The sequence below is a fragment of the Perca fluviatilis genome, chromosome 5 (assembly GCF_010015445.1).
Source record: "Perca fluviatilis chromosome 5, GENO_Pfluv_1.0, whole genome shotgun sequence".
Taxonomy (NCBI): Eukaryota; Metazoa; Chordata; class Actinopteri; order Perciformes; family Percidae; genus Perca; species Perca fluviatilis.
In genome coordinates, this window is record NC_053116.1 from 29,740,470 (window position 1) to 29,765,473 (window position 25,004).

General features: G+C 41.7%; 2 protein-coding genes across 4 annotated transcripts; one reads left to right on the top strand and one right to left on the bottom strand.

The window, feature by feature from the left end:
- Nucleotides 1–1,088: 1,088 nt before the first annotated feature.
- Nucleotides 1,089–11,123, top strand: mmp23ba (matrix metallopeptidase 23ba). 3 transcript variants are annotated; one of them, XM_039800306.1, is made up of 8 exons: nt 1,089–1,458; nt 5,507–5,643; nt 6,449–6,588; nt 7,074–7,241; nt 7,381–7,545; nt 8,424–8,534; nt 9,572–9,698; nt 10,763–11,123. In XM_039800306.1, the coding sequence occupies exons 1-8, from the start codon at nt 1,324–1,326 to the stop codon at nt 10,935–10,937; spliced, it is 1,158 nt and encodes a 385-aa protein (XP_039656240.1). In that variant the 5' UTR covers nt 1,089–1,323; the 3' UTR covers nt 10,938–11,123. The 3 variants fall into 3 exon arrangements, with proteins under 3 accessions (XP_039656240.1, XP_039656241.1, XP_039656242.1); XM_039800307.1 differs by having other exon boundaries at nt 1,365–1,483; nt 5,511–6,588; XM_039800308.1 differs by having other exon boundaries at nt 1,420–1,483; nt 5,507–6,588.
- A 1,068-nt stretch (nt 11,124–12,191) lies between these two features.
- On the bottom strand, nt 12,192–24,199 carry cdk11b (cyclin-dependent kinase 11B). Its single transcript, XM_039800309.1, has 19 exons — nt 23,932–24,199; nt 23,213–23,364; nt 22,931–23,058; nt 22,671–22,815; nt 21,927–22,102; nt 21,476–21,601; nt 21,020–21,118; nt 20,543–20,674; nt 20,382–20,441; nt 19,720–19,943; nt 19,509–19,599; nt 19,301–19,422; nt 18,575–18,680; nt 18,290–18,411; nt 17,779–17,886; nt 17,303–17,419; nt 16,067–16,215; nt 13,352–13,541; nt 12,192–12,789 (listed from the first exon to the last, which is right to left on the bottom strand). The coding sequence occupies exons 1-19, from the start codon at nt 24,106–24,108 to the stop codon at nt 12,697–12,699; spliced, it is 2,517 nt and encodes an 838-aa protein (XP_039656243.1). The 5' UTR covers nt 24,109–24,199; the 3' UTR covers nt 12,192–12,696.
- Nucleotides 24,200–25,004: the final 805 nt, after the last annotated feature.

Sequence of the window (25,004 nt, forward strand, 5' to 3'; positions counted from 1 at the left end):
ACGTGTCCCATAAGCCAAGCCAGCAAGTCAGCATGCACAATACCAGAACCCTGCGGGCATAATGATATGCCGCCACTGCTATTATTATTAATTACACCTGCGCTTTTCCTACAATGACATGTCCAAATGTCTGCTATTGAAAGTTGATACTTTACTGTAAGCATCAGCTGTGTTCTTAGAGATCTTACAGTCCTGATTTAATCTTGTTTTCTTAATCATCAGAATAAAAAGGGAAGTTCAAGCAATATTGTACCTAAAAAGCACAGGATCACATACAATCACTTCCTCTATACTGAGAATAGTTTAATACACTGAAACATGTTAATGTCAGGGTCACACTGAAGGGCAACAGATTGCTGTTTTTGTTTTAGGGACCTGTCTCTGGGATGGGATGTTGCATTAAACACTATTGGTTTGGTATGAAGGTGGGGCAAGAAAACTGAATAAACTGTGATAAGAAAATAGCCTATTCTGTAACTGGGGGCATTTTAATGAAATCAAACTCAGAACATCCCTGGGAGTTCCTAAACTGAACTTAACTTTGACTACCCAGAAATAACACATTTTATTCAGTTTAGCTAATAGTATTCAATGTTCAAAATCACATTTTTCACACAACCAGTAAGCTATGTTCCACATTCAGCAGTTGCGGCCCATGTAGCCTACACTTTACATGTGCCAGAATGCGCCATGTAGGCTACTGTAGAAGGCAGTGGCTTGCACAAAGGGTGAGGTGTCTTGTGTGCAAAAGTAGGCTACATGATGCAGCCCAGAATCCCTTCTACAATTTGGCAGTAGGCTACTACAAACTAAATAAACTTTGCCATGCCACCCTGTTTTGTTTTCTACCCTGCCCTGAAACTGCCTGAGCATGCCACATTGGATAGGTAGAAGACTAAACTACTTTTTTTCCCCCCACCCAGCAGCATTAAATTAACCTCAGAAAGTCATGTTCAAAATAGGCCAACTGGTTCTGCTTTAACGGAGCTCCAGTTTTCAGCACTTTGGTTTTCATAAGATCGTCTCGACACTGACCCCCTGCCCCATCTACAGTAATATGAGCCCAGTTTTCTGGCAGGCGTACGGTGCGGAAGAGAGCAGAGCTGATGCAGTCTGCACTGCTTTCACTACCCGGTCCGTATGGTCCGCAGGTTTAACTGCGCTGCCGCACACAGCACCAGCAGCTACCCACGTAGCAGCACACTGCCGAAACGGGCAATGGCCAAGAAGTAGGGTTCACGGGCATTTATGGTAAAACCTGTGTAGTGTTCGCTGAGGGATTATTTGATTATTATTTTTTCCTGGAGGTGTGATATCGCAGCCATGGTGTGCTGTCAGACTCCCAGAAGTTTACGCTGGGGCGACTGGGGCTTCGCTCCTCTGCTGGCTGCCGCGCTGCTCAGTCTTCTGTTCGCAGGGATGCAGCAAACCACAGCTTTTCCCTCCTGGAGGTTAGAGGTATGCTGTGACCACTTCATAATATGTAAGAACTGTGACTGCAACTGTAAACTCCAATGTATTGTCTGGTTTGTAATTATTAAGTTATATAAGTAAGTTGTTTCCTTTATCGTTTCAAAAGACACAGCACCAAACTCCATTCAAAAATCGGTGACTTAACATTTAGGCTACCCTACGTTTCTGTGAAGCTATAGCCTACTAGGAATGCTAAGGCTTAAAATATTTTTAATTAGGCTATTAAAAGCCCGTTTTGACATCGGCATATACAGCAATTACTTATGTCAAACAGTAACTAACTTTTTAAAGTAAATTATAGGCTAGAAGTCCTATTCACTTGCACTAATAGTTGTAGGCTAGTTGTGAACCCAAATGTGGAAGTTTAAATTATATTGAAATAAAGTGATACATGGTGGATCCTTTATACCCCGAATTCACCAAAGGTAAATAAAGATAATTAATCTGCCTTGTCATGTGTTGTAACAAGTCGTGTATATTTAACAGTGGGTAAAATAAAATTAAAAGCTAACATTTTTTAGTGAAGTATGGTCCTCAGAACGACAGGTTTCAGGACGAGGTCGGAACTAGAATTAACAGAGTCAACGATTTTTCAAAGTAGCCTAAACATCCCTCACACAATTTTCCTTCACTGTTATCATGCTGAAGTTCTGCATAAGAAGAATTTCAGTAATTTCTCCGGTTTCTTAAAACGTCGTATCACATAAAGTCACTCAGTTACAGCTTAGCCACGGCAATATAAATACCATGCATTAGTTTGATGAGTGCCATAATTAGATTAGGCAATGGAATGGATGACATGTACAGTGAATTGGATAAATGTGTTCCTCCAGACTGCCACCCACCCACTGTGATACAGAGCTGCAGGGATAGCTTTATGTCATTTCCTTTGCCACACACTCAATGTGTGTCAATCAAGAACACTGCTGTTGAGAATTACATAACTGCCTTAGATAAGCTTCTTGGCTAGCAGAATGAATTACAGCATAAGTAAAAGACACATTGGAGCCTAAATTGATCAGTTAGTGAATAAAGTTAGGTCACAATGCAGTCAAAGAGCATTGTTTTCTTTTATGTATACTGAAAATAATGCACTATTTGCATGAGTCAAAATCTAGAGATGTATCAAAATATGTATAAAAACACAAAGTATTAACAAGCAACAATGTTTTCTATAAACGTTGACAATCAATTTTACACCTGCAATCTACTATATGTTCAGACTATTTCACTTTGTTGAATTTTATACAGAAAATAGCCTTTGTTAAATAAGGATATAAATCATAATCTGTTTTAACAGTCTCTCTGGGACTGAAGTTAAACTCTTCCAGACTAGCCCCAGGGTCTTCTGGGATTCGTCCTCAGATGTTTTGCCCTCAGAGTCAGCGCTCCACCACTGGCTTCAAGGTTTAGTCTAGCGCGTTTGTTCGTCCCTCATGGTTTATGGTTCATCTCTATTTGTGCCAAAAGTGTGAGATTACATTTGCAGTGAATATAACAAGACACAACACCGAAAGAACTGCACTGGCCTTACTACATTAAACACCTCATAAATCACAGACTCCAGTGTGTTAGCTGAGGTCAGGAAAGCAACTGTTGTATAAAAAAAAAGAAGAAAAAAAAAAGACCAGTATATATAATACAATACAGAAACATTATATTTAACATCAGAGCAAAAAAGGCCATTCAGTTCAACAGCAGTCTGGGACAGTGTGCCAGACTGCCTGCCCCTCTTTCACTATTTTTGTAGGAAATGAAGGAAGTACTGCATCTATTTGTCTTGACTGGGCGAAGCAGGAACAGGAACAAGAGGATAGGGTGTAGAATACAAAGTGAAGGGAGTGTCTTTGATGTTTGCTCTCCATCTTCAGTACTATTTCCCAGTAAGAAAATATGCACTGGAGCATATGTTGCATAGGTTGTGACCGAATGACTAATTTGAACTATTTTTTTGTGTTCTTAAGAAATGAAATGATCAAATTCATGAAAATAAAAAAAAGATTTAAAAAACAAAAAAATTCAGCAAAATGAGTATAATTTTGTAGCCTGGAAATCCAGACCCAAATCCGAAAGATTAAGGTTCTGGCAATGAGTAATGAAAATGGCTCAACTCGAGGGGCGGCACCAAGCATGCATTTGAAAATCTCACTGCACGCAAAATTTGGATAACACTACGACCAATCACAACAATACACGGGGTGACGTATCCAGAGCGTACCCACACGCTTAGCTACCAGCGGCGCTAACTGGTAGATTAAAGTCTTGCCATATCCGGTCGGCAAAACTGCAAAAACGTCCTTCTTGCAAAGGAACGATTGGAGCGCCGTCTTCTGTTCCTCTTTTAGATAAAAAAACCCAAGTCTAACTCGTTCATTTTAGCGACCAGAGCCGTTTCAAACAACTGGTGTTCATCCGTAGCCATCTTGCAATGTTTACTAATGACTTTGACGTCGCGGCGCTGTCGTCATCTGTTTAGCTCGCCTCTGGCCCGCCTTTATCAGATACACCGATGTGATTGGTGCAGCTCAGCTACAAGGGCATAGTTAATGAGCATCATTACTGAATGCCAGAGTGACTCGCTGAGCAAATTCAAATTGTGCTCTCGCGAGAACTCTGGATTTCCAGGGTAATAATTTTGTAGGCTATAGCAGAAATAGGTTTTTCTTGCTCTCGTCTCCTGTTAATCATCTTGTGACCCAGAGTTCAGGAACCACTGCATTAAATGACAATTATTTTCATACTAGTGTATTCGTCCTAGTATGGTATGATTGTACAGTATATACCATCAAGGCCTCCGTATGCTTTAAACAAACTAGCTCTTATTATGTGTCGTCTGACCAAGTTTACAGGCAAAAGCATTTACAGCTGTCTGAATGGACACACTTAAGGCGGCAAAAAGCCCACTGTCATAGAGAAGACAATCAATCGTAAAAATGGAAATAACAGTACACACTTTCTGTCAGACTCTCCACGAAGGAATTCCGAGTCTTGAAAAGTGATGGCAGTAGTTGTGTGAAAAACAAAAGCTTGAGACAGCCTACTTTCACACCTCCACACACCTGGCTAAACGCTGTGTAAAGGGAGTGTTTGTTGGATTGTCTTCTTTGAAAGAACTTCAAATTCCGAAAGGACACTTTTCAACGCTGTAGGACAATAACTTAGTTTGAAGTATATTAAGGCCTTTACACTTCTCACTGCAACCTGTATGTTGTTGGCAGGCTCTCTTCACATCTTACACTTGATTTACAGTTTTTACACTTGTCAGTCTCCAAGCACATATAAGGTTAAAACATTTAAATTGCCCTTTGTAAAGAAATCAAGATTCAAGGTACATGGGCGGTCGTATGTAGCTTCAGAAGTTTTTCAGTTTTAATGCACATTTTCTTCAATCCTTCTTAAATGTATCATTCAGGACAAGAAGCCTTCCTGCTGTCAAGCACAGAATGGGCTCTTTGGGTCAGAATCGACTTCCAAGTGTTGGAAAAGTGGATTTATTACTTAAACCCATCTTCATAAAAAGTTATAGACTTTATCAACTGGTGCGATCACTATTATGGAATATCGCAGCCAAGGCAAACCACAACTTACCTTCCGTCAAAGAATATTTATGAAAGCACTGAAATGCAAAACACCCACAGCCGGCCTTTCAAAGCAATAAAAATATCGTAGAATCCAGGTGTGATGATTTGGAGTCGATGTGACCCATCCCCAAAGGGACATCAGACACAACCTATCTGTGAAAAGGCTCATACTTTATGTTTGGAAAGCACTTTTACTGCTGACCACTTCCCGTTTCCATAAGATGGAATGCCCTAGCATGAAAATCTAGTACGTAACATCCAGATGCAAGGCACTGAAATCACAGCAACTGAGTGCAGTCGTAACTGTCAAGATTACAAATGGAGTTCAATGCCTGCAGCTTCAAAAGTCAAATAATATATCTTATTGAATTTTTTTTGGAATGCTGATCCCAATAACAGCTTCAGATGTTCCTTCACTTGAGTGATTAATTAAAGGTTTTTCTTTGTCCAAGGAAGAAGCTTACACCACTGTGTTGCTCATCGGGATCCGCAAAGAGGCCCGGTCACAAGTGCTTCACCTCTCCAGGAACAAGCGCTACACCCTCACCCCGGAGCAGCTCAAATGGGACAAGTTCAAGCTAACATACAAGTATTCATTTGCAATTCGTCCTCTTGTCAACACAACAGCAAAGTACAGTTGTAGAAAATGGAAGATAAAAAAAAAAAAATAGCTGAAAAACAGCATAGTGAGGTAGACTGGTGTTGGTTTTGGCAGGAAAACAGATATTTTTTTCAGTTGAAGTAGGCATTATCAAATGAAAACAGGAATTTTTTACCTTAGAGCTTACCTCTTACCTAAGAGCTTAGTCGATCCATTTAAGGTTGTAGGGCCAACAACAGTCACTTACAGAACTCTCTGCTCGCATTTGTCAGAGGGGAAAATAAAGTAGTATATGGTGGACTCTTGCACCCACACTGCAATTGATTGGTTAAAAAAAATTGGATTGTGCTGCATTAACTGTTTGGAGAAGATCCAATGACACTTTGTTCACTCTGGAACTGTGCAAAGATGATCCCATTAAGTCCTTTATAAGAAGATTGGATTTAACCAAAGAGGTGTGATCACTGGGTTTTGGTGAACAAACTTTAGTGGACAGTGGACCAAAATATTAGCCAAATTTCAGTCGTTCCCTGAGTTAGTAAAACAACATCTTCATCTCTTCCATATTGACAGTGGATGTTACCGACTGATCACTATCTGATTAGTATTAAAAGTATCCATATCGGTCTAAGCCTAGCCGAGATATAAGAGATTATCAAGTAATGGAGCTGTTTGCAGTGCTTGTGGGAATTCTGTCTGAACAGTAGCCATTGTGTTTTGGCAGATTCCTCTGCTGTGGAAGAATGTGTGTAGCGGCCAGTAATAACCACATAATGCTGTTGTTTCTGAGCAGGTTGCTCTCCTACCCTACAAACTTGATAAATGCCAGTGACACGCGTCGAGGCATCGCCAAGGCTTTTGGCATGTGGAGCGACGTCTCACCTTTCAGCTTCAGAGAGGTGCCAGCTGACCAAGAAGCAGCCATTAAGATCGGTGGGTACCTCTGCATGTGGCTGCATCAGTCCCCGACAGATGTTCCTTGGCTCCCGAGCTCCAGACTTCTGCTTTGTCGTCGTTGTTTTTTTCTCTCCGTGCTGTCATCGCAGAAATGTCTTCGCCTCCAAACGTATTAAATCACACTAACCGCGACTATATTACCAAGCTTATATTCAGCATGATTCATAATTCTAAATGAAAAAAAAAGAAAAAGAAATGCTTAACAATGCCTATGGTGAAGCAGTCTAAATTGTGCTTTATCTGTCCCTGTGGGTGTAAACTCCAGGCTCCTGCATATATTCTCAGTGACAGTGAGAGGAATGGTTGTCATCCTGTGGGGTGAAGGCTGAAGAGAGAGCTCTGTCTTTTGTAATTCATCACCCCCCTGCTGTTGTCTACACCCAGTGAAATAATGGAGTGAGGGCTTCCCTCCTCGGCTCTGAGGTATGTCTCTCTCTCTCTCTCTCTCTCTGTCTTGGCAGGCTTCTACCCCATCAACCACACGGACTGTCTGCAGTCCTACTTGCACCATTGTTTCGACGGCATCACAGGAGAATTGGCTCATGCTTTCTTCCCGCCAACTGGCGAGATTCACTTCGACGACCACGAATACTGGATTCTGGGAAACATGCGCTTTAGCTGGAAGAAAGGCATGGGTCTTTATCATGTTTGTTGAAACTGCTAATGTTTAACCCATAAGGTGATGGATGCAGCAGACGCTGTGCTGGACAGCTCGCGGGGTGCACGGCAACTGAAAGAGAAAATAATCAACTGTACATTTTGTTGCAGGGGTTTGGCTGACGGATCTTGTCCATGTGGCAACTCACGAAATTGGCCACGTCCTGGGACTCATGCACTCCTTGGACCCGAAAGCCATAATGCACCTGAATGCAACTCTGACGGGGCGCAAGCTGATCACACAGGATGATGTGTGGGGTTTGCACCGTCTCTACGGTATGTTCACGATCCTTCTTACTTTTCTACCAGAACATTAATGGGAACGCTCTCCTTTGGGGCTTCGACAATTGTTAATACATCTGACAACATTGTCAGTCATCCAGGACACAGGATGTCTAGTAGTAGTAAGTCAAATTGACTTATTTGGTTTTGAAGCCATTTTGCAATTCATCCCAGGTGAACCACTGAAGCCTCTTCCATAAAAAGGAAAAACATCCTTAAGACCTAAACAGCAAATCCAGTTCTCCTGCTGGGATCAGACTACATAATAGGTCTGATGGCCCACCCCTTGACAGACGTGCAGTGTCAGGAATCAAAAGAGTTGTCTGTATAAGTGGAAGACAACTGGCGCAGCATGTGATGAACCTCACAGCAGTTTGGCAACTTCTGCGAGTTCCATGCCAAAGCGGAAGAGGAATGATGTTGTTGGTGCTGTCAGGTGGAACGGGGAAGTTAGTCCCTGGCGCCATCGTACCCGATCACCTGCGCATGGAAGTCATGAAAGACGGCAAGCCATGATTGTCTCTCGGCCAAGTCAGGGCTTCATCTTGACACAGTGACCATCTCCAAAGGCAGACATATTGTGTGGTCTGATCCCAGCATTAGAAGAATTAGGTCTAGATACACTTGTGAAGAACCAGCTGTACAAAAACCTTTAATCCACTTTTGGCCACAATCAACCAGTATGTAGACTACGGCGTTTGTCTTTGACGACACTGAACGTGGCATTAATGAAAGTTGTATAAACTACTCATGAGTCATCATTAGCGTGTATTATGGTGAGTCATTTTCATTGGAACAAAAAGTAGATCGGAGATCCAAATTCTTTTGCTGCTGACTTGTCTGATCCTCCTCCTCCTCCCCCTCTCCTCCAGGATGTTTGGACCGCTTATTTATCTGTCCGGCCTGGGCTCGGAAAGGCTATTGCGACAGCAAGCGTAAACTGATGCAGAAGCACTGCCCCTCCAGCTGTGATTTCTGTTACGGTAAGACGCAGCAGCAAAGCAGCAGCGGTCCAGGAAAAAAAAATAAAAAATCTTTCTCTCAATTGAGCAGCTCAAGAAGCTGCTGTGATCCGTTTGCCAATGGAGCAACGGGAGCCAACAGGGTCCAGCCATGCAGAGCGGCAATGGGGGTTTTAGAGAATCTGATTTGAAGGGAGATTACACTTGCCACTGGAGGAGTTTGTGTTTAGTTCTAGAGAGTACCAGCATCCCAAGGGAGGAAATGTGTGTTTTAGCCCAGAACACTGACAGAGCAGAGCACGTACCCATTAATTGCTGTCTCCACACCAAATACTGATAACACATGAGCAATCTGACAGCCTAAGCCACTCCAGGTTTACTGTGGGACGCACTGGTGCTCAGGTCTCCCCGTTGCACAACAGGAAATGGCTCCACTTAACCATCGCAGCCCCCAGATTGTGGCTTTCTGAGATTTTTGTCAGCAACAAGGGACAGCGCGGAGAGAGGCAAGAGGATACGATTCCTGGCTCACAGTAATCTGTTCCTCATTGTTGATTGGGAGACGTTGTACGGCTGTGGAAAATTCCTAAGCGATTCCAAACCGCTGGAATTTCAGACTGCGGCTTGAGGGTTAGAGACACACAAGGTCAATTTGGATTTTTGCGGCATTAACGAGAGCGACTGTTTTTTAAGCAGGCTCTCGAGTTGATCACAAGGCGGCCCTGTTGTGTTTGTCAGAAACCAGATGGGAGAGATTATATTGATAAGACATCCACGGCGCCGGCAGGTCAGGGGTTGTGAAAAGCGTATTAAGTGTCTGACGTGATAAGGTTTGTATCAAAAAGTTTGACGGTAATCCGAGTTTCAGGGAAAGTTGTAACATCTCCAGACGATGAAGTACACTGAGGTGTAGAATAATCTTCTTCTTCTTTGTTTTCTCCCTCCTTCATTGCTCTCAGATGATTGGTCAGGATCTGTTTAAGATCGTTAAGGCTCTTAACTTTGGCGTGTCTTATTTTGGAGCATCAGCTTAAGTGTTTCTCTCCAATCCCCTTCAGAATTTCCTTTCCCCACTGTGGCTCCCACCGTGACACCCCCGAGGACCAAGCACAAGCTGGTCGTCGAGGGCAAGAAGCTCACTTTTCGATGTGGGAAGAAAATAGCATCGAAGAAAGGCAAAGTATAGTGAGTATATCGCTCTCTGATATATCTGTTATCAGTCCGCCCAACCGCAGTGATGCGACAGCACGATTCCCAGTGGTGAAATGTAACAAAGCACATTTACTACTGTACATACGTACAAATTTGAGGTACTTCTTCATGCCACTTTGTACTTCTACTCCACTACATTTCAGAGGGAAATATTGTACTTTTTACCCCACTACATTAATCTGACATCTTCAGTTACTAGTTACTCTATAAATTAAGATGTTTGCACACAAAACACATGTAGTTATAGTTATTATAAATGAAAGTACCCAACAATATTTGGTTACCCTTTACTAGAAGGTATCTAGAAGAGTGACATGACAAGGTGCAGCAGGTATCAGTCCTAATGACCTCGGCATCACAGGAAGTAGAGGAGGGCGACTAGGCAAGGTGGGATTTCTGTTTTTCTTTGTTTTTTTTCTTTCTTTTCCTCGAGACCGTGCAGGGTGGGGAGGTGGTTGGTGGTCGAAGGGGGTTGTTCTTGTTCAAGTGTGTTTGTCTGTTCTGTTTTTGTTTAAATGAAAAATAAATAAAAAATGTATCATAAAAAAAAATAAGAGTGACATGACACTGTCGTGAACATGTCATAAACATTATAAACAAGTCATAAACGTTCATGACAGAACGCTTCGGTCATTAAGTGTCATTCGGTTTTTGTCCTGACAAGTTAGGGTTCACGTGTCATGACAGTCTCATGTCACTCTTATGTAGATACCTTCAAGTGTTACCCAACATTTATGTCTACAAGTAAAGCTGAAATGATTAGCCAAATAAACACTTAGTTGATGGACAGAGCCGTTTCGATTGTTTCCAGTTTCTAAAATGTGAGGATTTTTCTGCATTGAGTACTTTTAATACTTTTAGTACAGTTTTCTGATGATACTTGCAGACTTTTACTTGAGTAATATTGATCAATGCAGGACTTCTACTTGAAATGGAGTATCTTTTACAGTGTGGTATTAGTAAGTGCAGGATCTGAATACTTGGTCCACCACTGATGATTTCACTGAGAGCCGTCTAACGCCTGACTCCTGTTTCAGCTGGTACAAGGACGGCGAGCTGCTGGAGTTCTCTCACCCAAACTACATCTCCCTGAAAGATGACCACATTACCATAGTGGCCAACGCCATCAACGAAGGCACGTACACCTGCATCGTGAAGAAAAAAGACAAAGTTCTCACAAACTACTCCTGGAGAGTGCGTGTGCGCTTCTGAAGGCTTCCGCACAATGAACAGGACGCATTTACACACATACGCTCACAAGGACACCTCATTCACCCATGGGCACATATTTTTTTTTAGTCTTTCCTTGTATCTTCCGCAAACAACTGTCTATCGTTGATTGTAACTGTGTAAATGCGTTTTTAATAGGTGCAAATAAATGTTACGTGACAAGTAGAATTCTAGTGAAAACACCATCTGTGAAAAGATGTTCACGACAGACGTTGCGGCTTCCATTAGATTTGGTGATGAAAGATTAGTGCAGCCTCCGTCAGCTGTTTGGGACAATACGGTCTACTCTGGGTTCATCAAGACTAGATTTCTTCAAAGCTCTTGCTAAGGCAGTAGTGGTCCAAGGCCACCCAGGGGTTCTTGGGGTGCAGCAAAAATGGGATTAATTCTAAAGACATTAGCTAAACTGGACAATGCATAAGAGTATCTTCCAATAAACACAAAATATTCCACTATATGTACCCCGAGAAAAAAATGTCATCCAAAAAACATCCACGTCACTAATGTGTTTTTGTTTAGGGACCTAAAAACGTTTCAGGAGCCCTTGCTTAGATGAATGCCATTTGAATAATACGCACTGACCAAACTGAACTACTACAGCCAGAATAAGCAATGTTGTCTACAGCCTTTGGAACTATTTGGACCTTAAACCACATATGGAACACCTCAGACGTCTAGCTTACTTTACTAGGCTCACAGTGAAGCCAGCTGTCTGCCTCCAGAGACAGAGCAGTCAGTTCCACTAGTGCCTCTCCTTCCAAGCTTACTCAACACATCAGGTGTAATAATCTGCAGAAGGTCTCGGGTTGGGGGGATAGATGAAATGGATTAATGAACCTTTCCATTTAGTGCTGGCTCTACAAGTCCAAAGATGAGGTTTTTTTTTTCCTGTGAAAGCAGCAAGTGGTCATGCAGGGAATGAAACTACTGTACTGTTTATTTTTCTTTGGCTCAAAATCAGAGAATTTATTGGTTTAATTCTGAAGTCGCAGAGCCATTTAAAAACAAAGGCAGAGCAAAGTCTGGGCCTCTTTTCCCCTGAAAGAACAAAGTACAGAGACAAAGTGTGCACTGCAAAGAATGACATCACTTTTGGACAGCGACTACCAAGTTGGGTTCAAGGCTGGATCTTTTTTTTTTTTTTTTTGCACAACTTCCCTCAATTTTTTTTCTCCTCTGGCAGCGTGCGGTTGTGTTTGACAGAGTTTATAAATATAGGGAGAACGGCAGACAAAACAAAGTTTCAAACTTTATTTCTACCAAAAACATCGTCTCCCTGTCATCAAGTGACAGTCCTTAGTAAATTTCTCACATAATGCTGGATGGAAAGCACAGCCAATGCTGCATCATTATACAGTAGCTCAGGCAGCCAGGAAATACCAACCATTTAGAAAATCTGGTCCTCTCTCATGAAGTATAAAAGGGAAAATAAAACAAAAGTCAAACATGAGAGCTACAATTCTAACAAATGTATGGTTGCGTATCCTATTTAAGAGCTAAAATGGACACATTTAAAATGGTGAAATGGCTTGAAAATACAGAGAACAAGCCAAAAAGTCGAGCGAAAATTCGGGAGATTCAACATGTTTGAGCCACCAGTCTTGCTGTGAGACAGTCCTGACTATTTGGTAACAGTTGTAGTTGATCAGATATGGATCTGGTTTACAGCTGTAAACCAGTGACACCGTCCAAGTCCCAGAACTGTTTGCTCCCGACAGCCAGGTATCCTGCAGTTTTGGGCTCAGAATTTGAGGCTAAATCCTGGACCGACTGCCGACACTCCCTGGTTGCTGGTTGTCAGGTGGAAGCCTGTGTCTTTGAGGTCGTCATCGCCCTGGAGAGATTATGGAAACAAAGTTAACTCCTGGTTAATGACTGAAGTTCGTTTCAGCCCTCTTCCGATATTACAGTTCCATTTCTTAAATATTTATTATAGAACTGATCAACACTACACTGCTTACCTTTGGAAAACCCTTAATACATTTAGACCCTTAGACATTTTGATTGTATTCCATATAAGTATGCATGGACATGTTTATCATGGATATTGTTATAGTTAGTATTTTCCTGGTTTTTAATGTTTCCACTTTTACAAGAATAAAGCTGAGATAAACAACTAATACCTTTGGCAGGATATGGTCTAATTTGTTAGTAAGACGGCAAATATCAACACTAACGTTCATTGAAAAACATCAGTATCAGCCTTAAGCTTCTGGGTGGGTAGGACCACTGCTGGAAACATTAGGGACTAAAAGGTGCTCATCATGGAAAACACGAGGAGGAAATACCCGGACACAAAGGAGAAGCCTGTAGGTCTGTAATCTATTTAACACAGACAGCGTTCAGAAAGCCTGGTAGCTGTATGTAATGGAGAAAGTGGAGCCTAATGTCCTTACCAGGTGACTGTAGCCCAGGCCTCCCTCGGGTGGACGAGGACTGGTGCCTCTCTTCACCCTCTGTTGCTCGCTCTTGGCCGGCCAGGTGGGGAACATGGACGGCTCGATAGGCAACGGCGTCTCGCGAAAGTACTCGTGCTTGAGCCCCTCGTCCGATAATATCCTCTTACTGGGGCAGTAGGTGAGGAATCTGGAAAACAGTCAATGATCGAGTTCATATGGTCAGCTACGTTTCAATGAAGAAGCACAGGTAACCAGGTAGCTTAAATTGTCGTGTGGACCTTTATTCTTTATACACAGACGTCTGTGTTTAAAAATTTGTAAAATTTTTAGGTAAAAAGGTTATCTGCTTCCAGTCCCCTTTATTACCGATCAAGACATATCTGGCATTTCTGTGCCAGTGCCAGAAAAATAGTGACATGGCAACAACAAAAAAACGCAAGTAGGGATAACATTGATGAAGCTATACAGGTTTATGTAATTTAGATGCCCCTAGCAGCCAGCACCACCAACTATTTTTGCAGACTTTTAGTAGACTAAAAAATGATATGTTGATTTGCAACTTTTGAGGCAGATGGCTGGCTTCAAATGAACCCGCGCTGGAGTTTAAATTTAGTTGTATAGGATGTAAATACCGGAAAAGGATGTGCTATGTGTAGGAATCCCTACAGGTCTAGTGGTGCGACTTTAGTATCAGCTGTATTAACTAAACTACATCTAGACATTAATCTGAACACGAGCTGCAGGCCTGATATGAGGGGCCAGTGGGTTTGTGCAAGGAGTCCTAATTTGTTATGACAGGATCAACACAGCATAATGGGGAGCTGTTTAATTGTGATAATTGGCTTTTTAACGGTCTGATTCACATCTTCCATGTGAGTGGGGGCAGTGTAGTAAATGATTAACACCAGCCCAAAAAGATTTTATTTAACACATTGACTTTCGTTTGTTTCTTAATGTGGAAGGAATCTCTGAGAAGGGTTACTAATTGCGCCCACATCATGATTGTTTAGGAATTCCAAGCGTGCCCTATTCCTGCACCTGTGAACTTACTCCTCCTCAGCACCCTAAGGACCCAACGGCCCTGTTGGTTTTCATTCGAGCTGTACAGACCTGTTTATACCTGAGATACGAGGGGATGGAAACTAACTACACAGGATAGAAAACCAGCAGTATTCTGGGTCTTGAGGCCCCGCATTTTATGGTTAACCATACTATGGCACGCCAGCAGATTGAAATAGTAAATAAAGCAAGTTCATGTTGAAGCCCTTCCTCAGGTGAGATCCCAAAGGCCCCAATCCTCAAACACTTTCCTAGACAGAGGGGTGTGATATTCCAAACACCTCTGTGATCTCTACTTGCCAAACTACACCCTCTAAACTTATCCTACGCCGCTCTGTCTGAAGCTTTTCAAACCGCACTTCTCTACGTGTTGGCCTCTTGAAGTCTGAATCTGTCCCCGGGTAAACGCCTTGCCAGTCGTCTGACAGCTGGAAGGTTTCAGCTGCGCTGAACAGGTGCCAAACTTCCATTAAACCGTGATCCCTCCACAGTGGACATGCTGTTGCCATCCGCTACAGCTGTGAGGTAACCAAGCAGTATGGTTTTCATTTACAGGTGTAGGCAAAAAGGCTTTGTGGGTGGGTAAAGAGGAGAGCTGAAAAGCTTGCCCCTGCTTTTTGCAGCTGCTAAACAATGCTGAACGACAGAATGTGCAAGAAAGAACTATTAACCTATTGCTCTGTGTGAAAAGGATTTTCCGTGTTAAATGTGTTTTCTAAAACATTTTCCTGTAGTGTGGAGCATCACCGTGGTGAGTGTGTGAAACGAGGATGGAACAGGACTGCTGCCGAGGCATGTTGATGAATTATCAGTCCGCTACCATTGTCATGTTTTAAGTCAGCTTGCCAGAAATGCACCGACTTAATAAGGCGCTGGAAAGAGTAACAGAATTTGACAGGGTAGCAATGGGTTCATCCAAGTAAGGCAATTTCCACTGGAGGAGTCATGCTGATTGTTACTGAAATTAGTGGCTTTACCCAAATTTTGTCAGTCGAATGCGATTTGGCTGTTCAATACGAATATTCGACTATGCCTTCTTTTTTTTCATAGAGTGTATCTAGCAACGCTTTATTGAACTGTCAGATCTGTCCTGTTTTTTCAACAGGATTTGGCGCGAAAATTAGGGTGACATTCAGCTAATAAAGTCAACAAGTTGAGTTAGCCCTCTGAGCTAATGCGTACTGCAAACTACTGTAGGGTAACAAAATAATAAAAATAAACAAAATAAAAAACAGCCCTAATTGCTATTTGTCTTTCATTGATATTGGTCTCTGGGTTCTATCAATAATGGATGGAAAATAATACAATATCTATGTGGAGATTTTGAAAGACCAATTCAATATTTCTGACCTTGAAAATTTGTCAAACTATGTCAACTAACAATGATTTTTAAAAAACAACAGTTTTAATACTTTAATACGTACTTGTCATTTTCTTTCTAATTTACTGGAACAAATACGCTATGGTGTACTCATCATGGTTTGTCAAGAACACAGTTATCCATCCAGCTACACAGTCACATGGGCACACAGAGAGAAAATAGTTGGAATACCTCAGCCAGACTGACTGTAGTGTAGTTAAGACGCAGTGCAGCCTGTGTAAGGTGCAATGTTGTGTATTGTGCGTGGAATAAGAAGTGCACAAGAATCCTACTTGTTCATGAGGTCAAAGCCTTGATCTGAGAGCAGCGCACCAAAGCGCTTTCGCAGATTGTTGTAGGGATACTCTGTAAAAGTCATCTTCTTCACAGCGGGCAGCTCGCCGTAGCCAGGCCAGATCTTCTCGCTGGGTGACCCCAGATCCTACAGACAACACACACATCATTTAGCAGACAGCATATTGTTAGTGCAAGGAGAGATGGATACGAGATATTCCCACTTTGGCATCAAGTATGCATCAACCACAGACATGGCAATAAACCAGTCCTAAGTACATTTCAATACTTTAATTCATAACAGGTAAAGACTGTAGGATGACTTGGGAGGCCTGAATGACATCAGTCCACACGGCTGTCATGCTTTAAGCAGATCATAAGCAGGGCTGACCAGGGCCAACCCGTTACCTCCCCTTAGCTGTGTCCTCAACAGCTTAACTTGTGTGAGTGTGCTGGAGACCAGAGAGAAAGCTCCGTTTTTGAAAGACTCTGAGTTCAGCTCTCAGTACTTTTGCAGCTCCTACCTTAATCTCTGTGGTTTGGACTTAGTCCCACTCCTGTGTTACTGTTTGTACTTCCACATATCAGCCCTTATTTCACCATTTGCTTTCAGCCTTATCAGAGCTGTACTTTTACTGCTGATGCACACTGAACCTCCTACGGTTCCAGCTTCACATTAAAAGGTTTTCCAATTGCAAACAGGCGCGTTGCTTTTATAGTTAATTATCGGTGCTGTTCTTCAAGAACAACAGGTTTAATCAACCAGACACTGACATATTCTGTGATATTTGAATCAGTTTTTACTATTGCTGCGAGGAAGAATAGCACAAACAGTAACCGACACAGTGAGCAGAAATGGGCTGCAGGGAACAGCCATGGTTTGTGACACCTCAAATAAGTTATCAAGGTAAACAGCTTTCTGTGCTGTGCATTGGAAAAACACTCACGGCGTGCCAGAGCGGCTCGACTAGTCGCGGCCGGTCACGGCATGGTTCTGCTCGACTACCTCTACTACTATGGAAAAACCCTTTATGGTGATCTTCTCAGTTTCATAATAACTTCATCAGCTGTGTTAACGTCTACCAACAGCTCCACCCTGTGGTGTACTAAGGAAGTCCATGCTGACCTCCTCTGACAGATGACACTCCAAAGATTTACAGGCTGTAAACAGAAGAGCTTTACCCTTTATGGTGAGGATTTGCTTAAATTTAAAAAGGGAAAATGAGGGCATTTACCTTAAAAACCTTGTTAATTTGGTCAATTTCAGATTTTCCAGGGAAGAGAGGTTTCTGGGTGAGGAGCTCGCCAAATATGCAGCCCACTGACCACATGTCCACAGCTGTGGAGTACTCCTGTGGAGAGAAAAACAAACACAGTGGCAGACCGCAGAAACACAAAGTAGACAGTCTGCATGGCAAGCTTCTACGTTGGAGTCTGTCTCGTGTGTGAAAGTGGATGTGCTCTGATGGGCTCCTGGACCTCTAACGTCTGGCTGTGTAAATCATATACTGTGAAACTCAAATAGTGTTTCAGTGGTTGGGTTATAAACTAGTCTTCTCTTGGAAACAGATCTTAAACCAAATCAATCAAGATGGCGTAACCAAATATATGAAAAGTACAATCACCTTAATTATTTGTAGTTTCAGTTATTGCATAGGTATTTCATCTGGTTCCTGTGAGGTGTGAAAGTAGCGTGACATTGAATTCTCACCTTGGCTCCGAGCAGCAGCTCTGGTGATCGGTACCACAGGGTCACAACTACAGGGGTGTAGGGCTTCAGGGGCGAACCGTACTCCCGGGCCAAACCAAAGTCGCCAATCTACAGTACAGGACGGTTGGCTCACATTAACACCACTACATTTCATTTTGGGTAAAAGAATGAATGTCTCAGCGTTGTTAAGATTCCTCCAAAGGTTTCATGTTTTGATGTCCCAAAGGAGATCAAATGACCATATACTCCAGTGTGGCAGGGTACAGCATAGTCACATTGGATTTGAAAAATTCCAAGATGCAGTGAGATTCATAATGTCTACTGTCAGCTTGCATTTAAATCTCCCGCTGTAAAAACGTGGATTATTTACACATAGACTTTGTCTGCCGTTAATTTTGAAATTCATGCTCCAATTGACTTTTAGTAACCATGTGTTGTTTGTGCAACTGTGCTGTATTGCTGCTAGCTCGGGCCTCGCAGGCCCTGAATGAGAACCAAAGTCCTAGCATACCTTGAGGATACCCTTGTGGCTCAGCAGCAGATTGGACGTCTTCAGATCACGATGGAGAATCCAGTTATCGTGGAGATGTCGGACACCTCGCAGCAGCTGAATCATCAGAGTCTTTACTTCACCTGGAAGAGAAACGTCATGCTTTAACAGAGCTGTTGTGAGGCAGAGGGTTTAATGCTAAACCCACCAACAAAGAAAAAAATAAAATAAAGACAGAAAACTATTTTTGTCCCATTCAACTTTTTACACACACACAGTGGACCAGAGACCAATGTCTCACTTTACCTGGCAGGAAGGGCTGCTTCATGGTTTCCATCAAACTCTTCAGGTCATGTTCTACATAGTTCATCACGATGTAGATCTTGTCCATATTACTTCCCACAACTATTTCCTAATATAGCAGGAAAAGCACGGGTTAGATTTAGCTAGAACATTTAAGGATGCAGATTAGCCAGTACAAGTGTTAAAGTGCTCATATTATGCTGTTTGGCTTTTCCCCTTTCCTTGATTGTGTTATATATCTTTTTGTGCACGTTATAGGTTTACAAAGTGAAAAAGCCCAAAGTCCACCCCAAAGGGACTTGCCATCTTCCAGAGAAAACACTGTTCACAAACTGCTCCAAACAGCTCTATTGTAGTCCAGCCTTTACTTCCGTGTGACGTACGTACGCACCTGCACACCGTTACAAATGCTGCCCCTACAGCTGCTAGCGTGGCACGCCCTCATACTCTGCAACTGACTAGCTAGCAGTACTTACTGCGCATGTGCGACTCCCAACAAAGATGGTACAGAAGTTAGATGCCTCACTCTGTAGCTAAAACAGAGAGCTCAACACACAGGGTGAAAAGAGGAGCTGCAGCAATGTGCAGTACAACAAATATATGGTGTTTTCTGAAAGTTATACCACATAAACCTATTCTGGTACAACCTCTAAATACAATTACGAACCTGAAAATGAGCATAATATGAGCACTTTAATATCTAAATAAGTAATTTGTAGGTTCTCTCACCCTTACTGTGACGATGTTTGGGTGCTGAGCTTTCAGGATTGTATTGATTTCTCTTAAAGAGGTAATGGGGAAGCCCTCCTTCTCCTTCTCCATCTTTAATCTTTTCAAGGCCACAATTTCATCTGCAAACATGAGACCGTACTCATTGTTTCACCAATAAACAGAGTGAACCCCAAAAGCAAATCGACCTACATGTTTATTTTCATACCCGTCTTTTTGTCCTTGGCTCTGTACACCACACCATAGGTTCCCTCTTCTATTCGGTTCAAGCACTGGAATTCCTCAACACTGCGACAACCCTGAAAATCAACAATTTAATTGAAGGCCTCAACATATTGCTTGCTTGCGTTAGATGATTACATATACACAAATGATTTGCGGCTTAGCTGCATAAACATCTGCGTTATGTTGGTACCAACCTGTAAAGCAGGCAGATATTTGGGCAGCTCCTTTTTCAGCTCCACAGGTGAAATTGGAGGAGAGTCTGGGATATAGTTCTCTTCGGGGGTGGGGGAGCGAGAATGAGTTTGAGAGTGAGGCGTGGGGTCACCATCTCCTGCATCCTCCTCGTCCTCCTCCTCCTCCTCTTCCTCCATGTCCTCACCGCTCTCTTCTGAGTCGTGATCGAAACGGGACTCTGGCACTGTGAGGCGAAGGGTGAAGTCGGTTTAATGTTGGTAAGTGCATTTGAGCTGCTAGAATTTGGGTATGGAGAGGTCAAAACTCCAGCAACACTTTTAGAATAAAGAACAACTTTGAGACCAACACACTTTGGCTTGTTGCCTTCATCATGGCCGGATTATTATAGTAAACTAAAACTAAAATAAGCAGAAAAAAATATTTTTAGTAAACTGAAACTAAACTTATACTAAACCATATTGCCAGGTTTAAAAATGAACATAAATCAATCATAGTTTTTAGCTATAATAATTCACTACAATAATAATAATAACTAAATAGTTTTTAACAACACCCAAACAAAAAATATTACAATTTAGTCAAACTGCAGGACATTTGAATCATGAGAATAACTTTACAAATAAGCCTTTGGACAGACATCACAAGTGACATGTTTACTCACCTGAAAGTATGTGATTTCCATTTTCCTTCTCTTCTACGTACCTTCCCACTGACCATGCCCCTCCCCTCACACGCCCCTCTGAAAGTATGGAAGCAACCTCCCTGTTAAACCTGTGTGGCTGTGTAACTGGACCCGACACGAGTCACATTAGTGCGGGCAACAGTGCACCACTTCTTGAACTTTGCCGTCTCCGCCCGAGCCGCCGACCTCCTCCGGCTCTCGCTTGCCCTCACTCTGGCTGCTTGACTCCTCTTCATCATCGTCATCCTCTTCATCAGAGCCGGACGCTGATGCTGGCCAAGGTGAATAAGACATGAGAGCAATTGTTAAAAAAGAAAGAAAAAGAATTGGAAGCAATTCAACTGCAATAGTGAAAGGGCCACGTCATCCAGCAGCTGTTGGTTCTGGTGGTTAGGTTTTCAGCACCAGTACATTCCTGCGGTGCTTCTGATCCACTTATCCTTTCTTGTAAAGTTCAAAGCTGTAATGACTAACATAAGTGGATGATTATCCTCATTCCAGCTTCCTGATTATTATCAGAAGTGAAAATGTCCTACCAGAGTGTTTAGCCATTTACAATAATAAGAGTAATTGGACAACCCAAGAACTGCAACTTTGTAGGTTATATAACCCTTTACCGATGGAGGATTCTCCTGAGCTGGTCTTCCTCTCACTGTCACTGATGTCCTGAAGGTCTGCGAGCAGGTCTTTGCCCTCTGGCTTCTCCTCCTTCGATGCTGCAGACAAAACCCAATGTGAGACATGCTGTAACGTATGAAACGTCGATGATCTTGGGGAAACTTGGTCTTTGCAACATGATCAGTGTACCCCCAGGGACCTCCAAGTTAAATTTAAGACATTAAGACCTTTTTAATACTACATAGGATGAAATTGAATGCCAACTTCACAGCCATATAGTCACTTGTAAACTAAATATAACAATTTTAAGGCCTTTATTTTATATTTTTAAGACCCCCAGGGATGATTACATTAATACATGATAATTGATGATAAAGCATACATATAATAATGGTAAATAAGAGCTTATTTTTTTAGAGACTGTGAAATGATAATAAATAAATGAATAAACTCACTCGCACTTTTCCGTGGTTCGCTGAGTTCGGATCTCTCCCGAGGTATGCGGTTGGGACTTCGGCTATGATGACCTTGTTTTGATTTATCCTCATACTCGTCAGGTAGCATCCGATGGTGAGACGGCACTGTGGACAGGAAAGTCTCTTATTACTCTATAATACAGATTTAGCATCACAGCTAACATGGTTTTACAACACAATCCTCATGACTGGCAATAGGATAGAGACTTTGGTTGCTTTGGATTTTGAGCTTCAAGAAGATTGTTGAACATTTTAGGAAATAATTGCTCTCTTTCTGAGAATGAGATGATGAAGATCAATATCAATCTTATGTCTGTATGTAAACTACAGAGCTGGAATCAGGGCATGTTAAGCCTAGCTTAGCATAAAGACTGAAGGCAGGAAGCAAAACAGCTAGCTTTGCTCTTTCCAAGGTGAAAAACTCACTGACCTTCTCGCCTACCACCTCGCTCTTTGCGTCGCTCCTCAGCCCTCCTCTCCCGATCCTTCAGCTCCCGTTGCTCTTTCTGCTGTTCGCGCAGCTTTCTGTCCCGTTCACGCTGGCGCTCCAGCTGTTCCAGCCGGTCCCTGTGGTCCAAAAAAAACCCAGGAGAATCCAATCGGGGTCTGTCCAGACAACCAAAAGCCCAATCTCGTCAATGTTTGTTTATATTTAGTTTGGGTTGTTAAAGCTTGTCTTACTCAAACATACAGTTGGTTTGTGGCTGCAGCATTGCTCTGGTAACTTCACAGCTGTATTAAATGATTATATATTGTCATAAGATAACTTAGTTGTTGGCTGTCCACTTGAGTCTGCATTGTTTACATCGGCTTGATTTAATTTGCTTATAAAATACAACACACCTACAAACTTGCACTTGTGTGAGAGAAGTGTAATAAACTACAGTGATTTTTAACAATTATTGTTTTTTGTGACTTTACTACTTTGTACAGCACATCATAATTACGTGTACACCAACAGTACAGCAGCTATAGTTGAATTTTAGATCCAATTCATGTTGCGCAAAGGCTTAAACATGCTAGCGAATATAATACTTACTCCAACAAAACAGGCGTCGGCCTTTAAAAACATGTGTACTGATTAAACTCAAGTGGAAATTGTTAAGGAATAAATACTCCTGTGCCTACACTGATCTAATCTAATATGCGGTGCATTTCCAGGGTCGGAGCTCACCTCTCTCTGCGTGAATGAGCTCTGGCCTGTTCCCTTCGTTTCTGCCTCTCCCAGTCTCGGCGGGCTTTGTCTTCCTCCCACTGACGCTTCCTGCGATCATTCTCTCGCTCTTTTTCTTTGTCTTTGGGTCGTACATGTTTCCCTGCTGTAGAAGTAAAACATCATGAGTAGAAGCCGATCCTAAAACATAGTTCCAAACATGTTGTATTCAGCTGTAAAACACATGTTTGTGTTTATATAATTAAGCAGCATTCCCACACCTCCTTCAGCAGAGTGACTGCGATGACGTCTTTTATCTTTTCTCTTCTCCTCCTTTCTGTGGTGAGACTTGTCTTTTCTTGCCATTTGCTGTGGAGGCTTGATTGCTAATGATTCATCTTCCTCGCCCCTGCATAAATGTAAAGAAAACATTGTGAGACTCTAAATAGCCAGCTACACTGTGTTTCATATCACTTTTAAATACATGAAATACATACTTTGTTGTTAAACTATAACACGTATACTACATCCACTTTGAAAATACACTGATGTTTGTTTCCTACAGTTCCAAGGACCTGTCCTCTGTTGAGTCCTCCCGTGTGTACGGGGAATTACGAATTGTTATTTCCATCTTTTGATCCCGTAGTTCTCCTTCCTCCGGAGTATCTCGTTTGGCTTCCCGATCATCCGACTGTGGAACAAGGCCCTGTGGGAACTGGGCAAGAAAAGAAGAGCACAATATGTAGTTAAAGCTAAGAAGACATCATTAAAATGTTCCCAGATAAGGAATAAGAATGTCAATACAAATATTAGCATATTTGATATGTAGCTAACACTATTCAATGTCTTCAAAAAATAAATACATAAAAAAACATTTATTGTTCCCACCAGAGCCATTTGTTTGTTCATGTTTTGGTGCAAAAGCTTCAGAAACAGTATTTAGAGAGTCAGTGTCAAACTCATAAAAGCACAAAATAATAATGAAAACAACAAAACGCAACAAGAATTTTCATAGATATTACAATTGTAATTTCCCCACTGGGGATCAATAAACAGTATAAATTAAAATTAATTAATTAATTAATTAATTATAATTTTAGTTATTATTATTATAATTAAATGTATTAGATAATTTGCCATTTCTAATCATTTACCATGGTATGCTTTAATAGAAAAAAATCTTCAACAACATGGATAAATGTGAGTGACTCGCAATTATTTGTATCCCTGTGACAACATGTAGGGGTCATATCGGTCTTAAATTAGATTTGAGATACTTTACATTTTTCTGGCGCTTGGGGTCTGATCTCTCTTCTAATTCTCTTCTGCGTTTTTTCTCCTGTAGTATTTCGTCAAGAGTTTTTACTTTCCAGGTCTCCTTTTCGTCCCCCATCAGCGTCCACTCTCCACCGCCTGCTCCACACACATACACACACAGACATCCAAGACAAGTGTTCATTCCACGTCATTTAAGTTCAGCTTCATTTGAATCATGAAGAGTAAGGCTTACACAGAAGAAAAAAACAATACAGTTATAATAGATCCAGAATGAAAGAGAAACCCTACCACTTGTTGGTCATTGTTTTTTTTGCCATTTATCATCCATTTTATTTTTATGTACGTTGTCATAAATTGAATCATCATTAGTAAATTTGATTAGAATCTTACAGTTTGTCCCACTGTTACAATATGCACCTCCAGTTTACTTCCTTGGTCAACACAAGGAATCTTAGAAAGAAGGAAGATTCATAGTCATTAGAATTCTGTATTGGCGCCAGTCTTTAGTGTCAATTCTACTGAAGTGAATAGGGTGGGCTGGCAAGTGCCACTATTACCCATCGTTTCAACTTTGACTGAAAAATGCTTCCACAAAACAGAAGAAACACAATAATATCAACCGATATTGCTGGCTAACGTCAGCGAAACAAAGTGCAAATGCTAACGTCCATTGGGGTATATATACCAATATAATAGCCAAATTGTATATATACACAATTTGGCTATTAGCGCCACCTTCTGACAATTATATAACTATTATGGATAGAGCTGGCTAACGGTAGCCATCATGGATTATTAAATAGCATTAACAATTTGATGGTTGGTAAGTAATGTAGCTATAGCAAAATGCTGTATTACAATTAAATGCATGTAACGTTAACGTTACATGCATTTAATTGTAATACAGCATTTTGTAACGTCGTATAGCCTGTAGCATTCTAAGAATGCTACAGGCTATACGACGTTACCTATGATCGGTGTCAAGCAAACGAGCATTAACTTAACGGTAGCTAAGTTACAACGTTAGGTAGCTAACGTTAAAAGGCCAATTGACTTAAGTTAACGTTAGATAGCCCG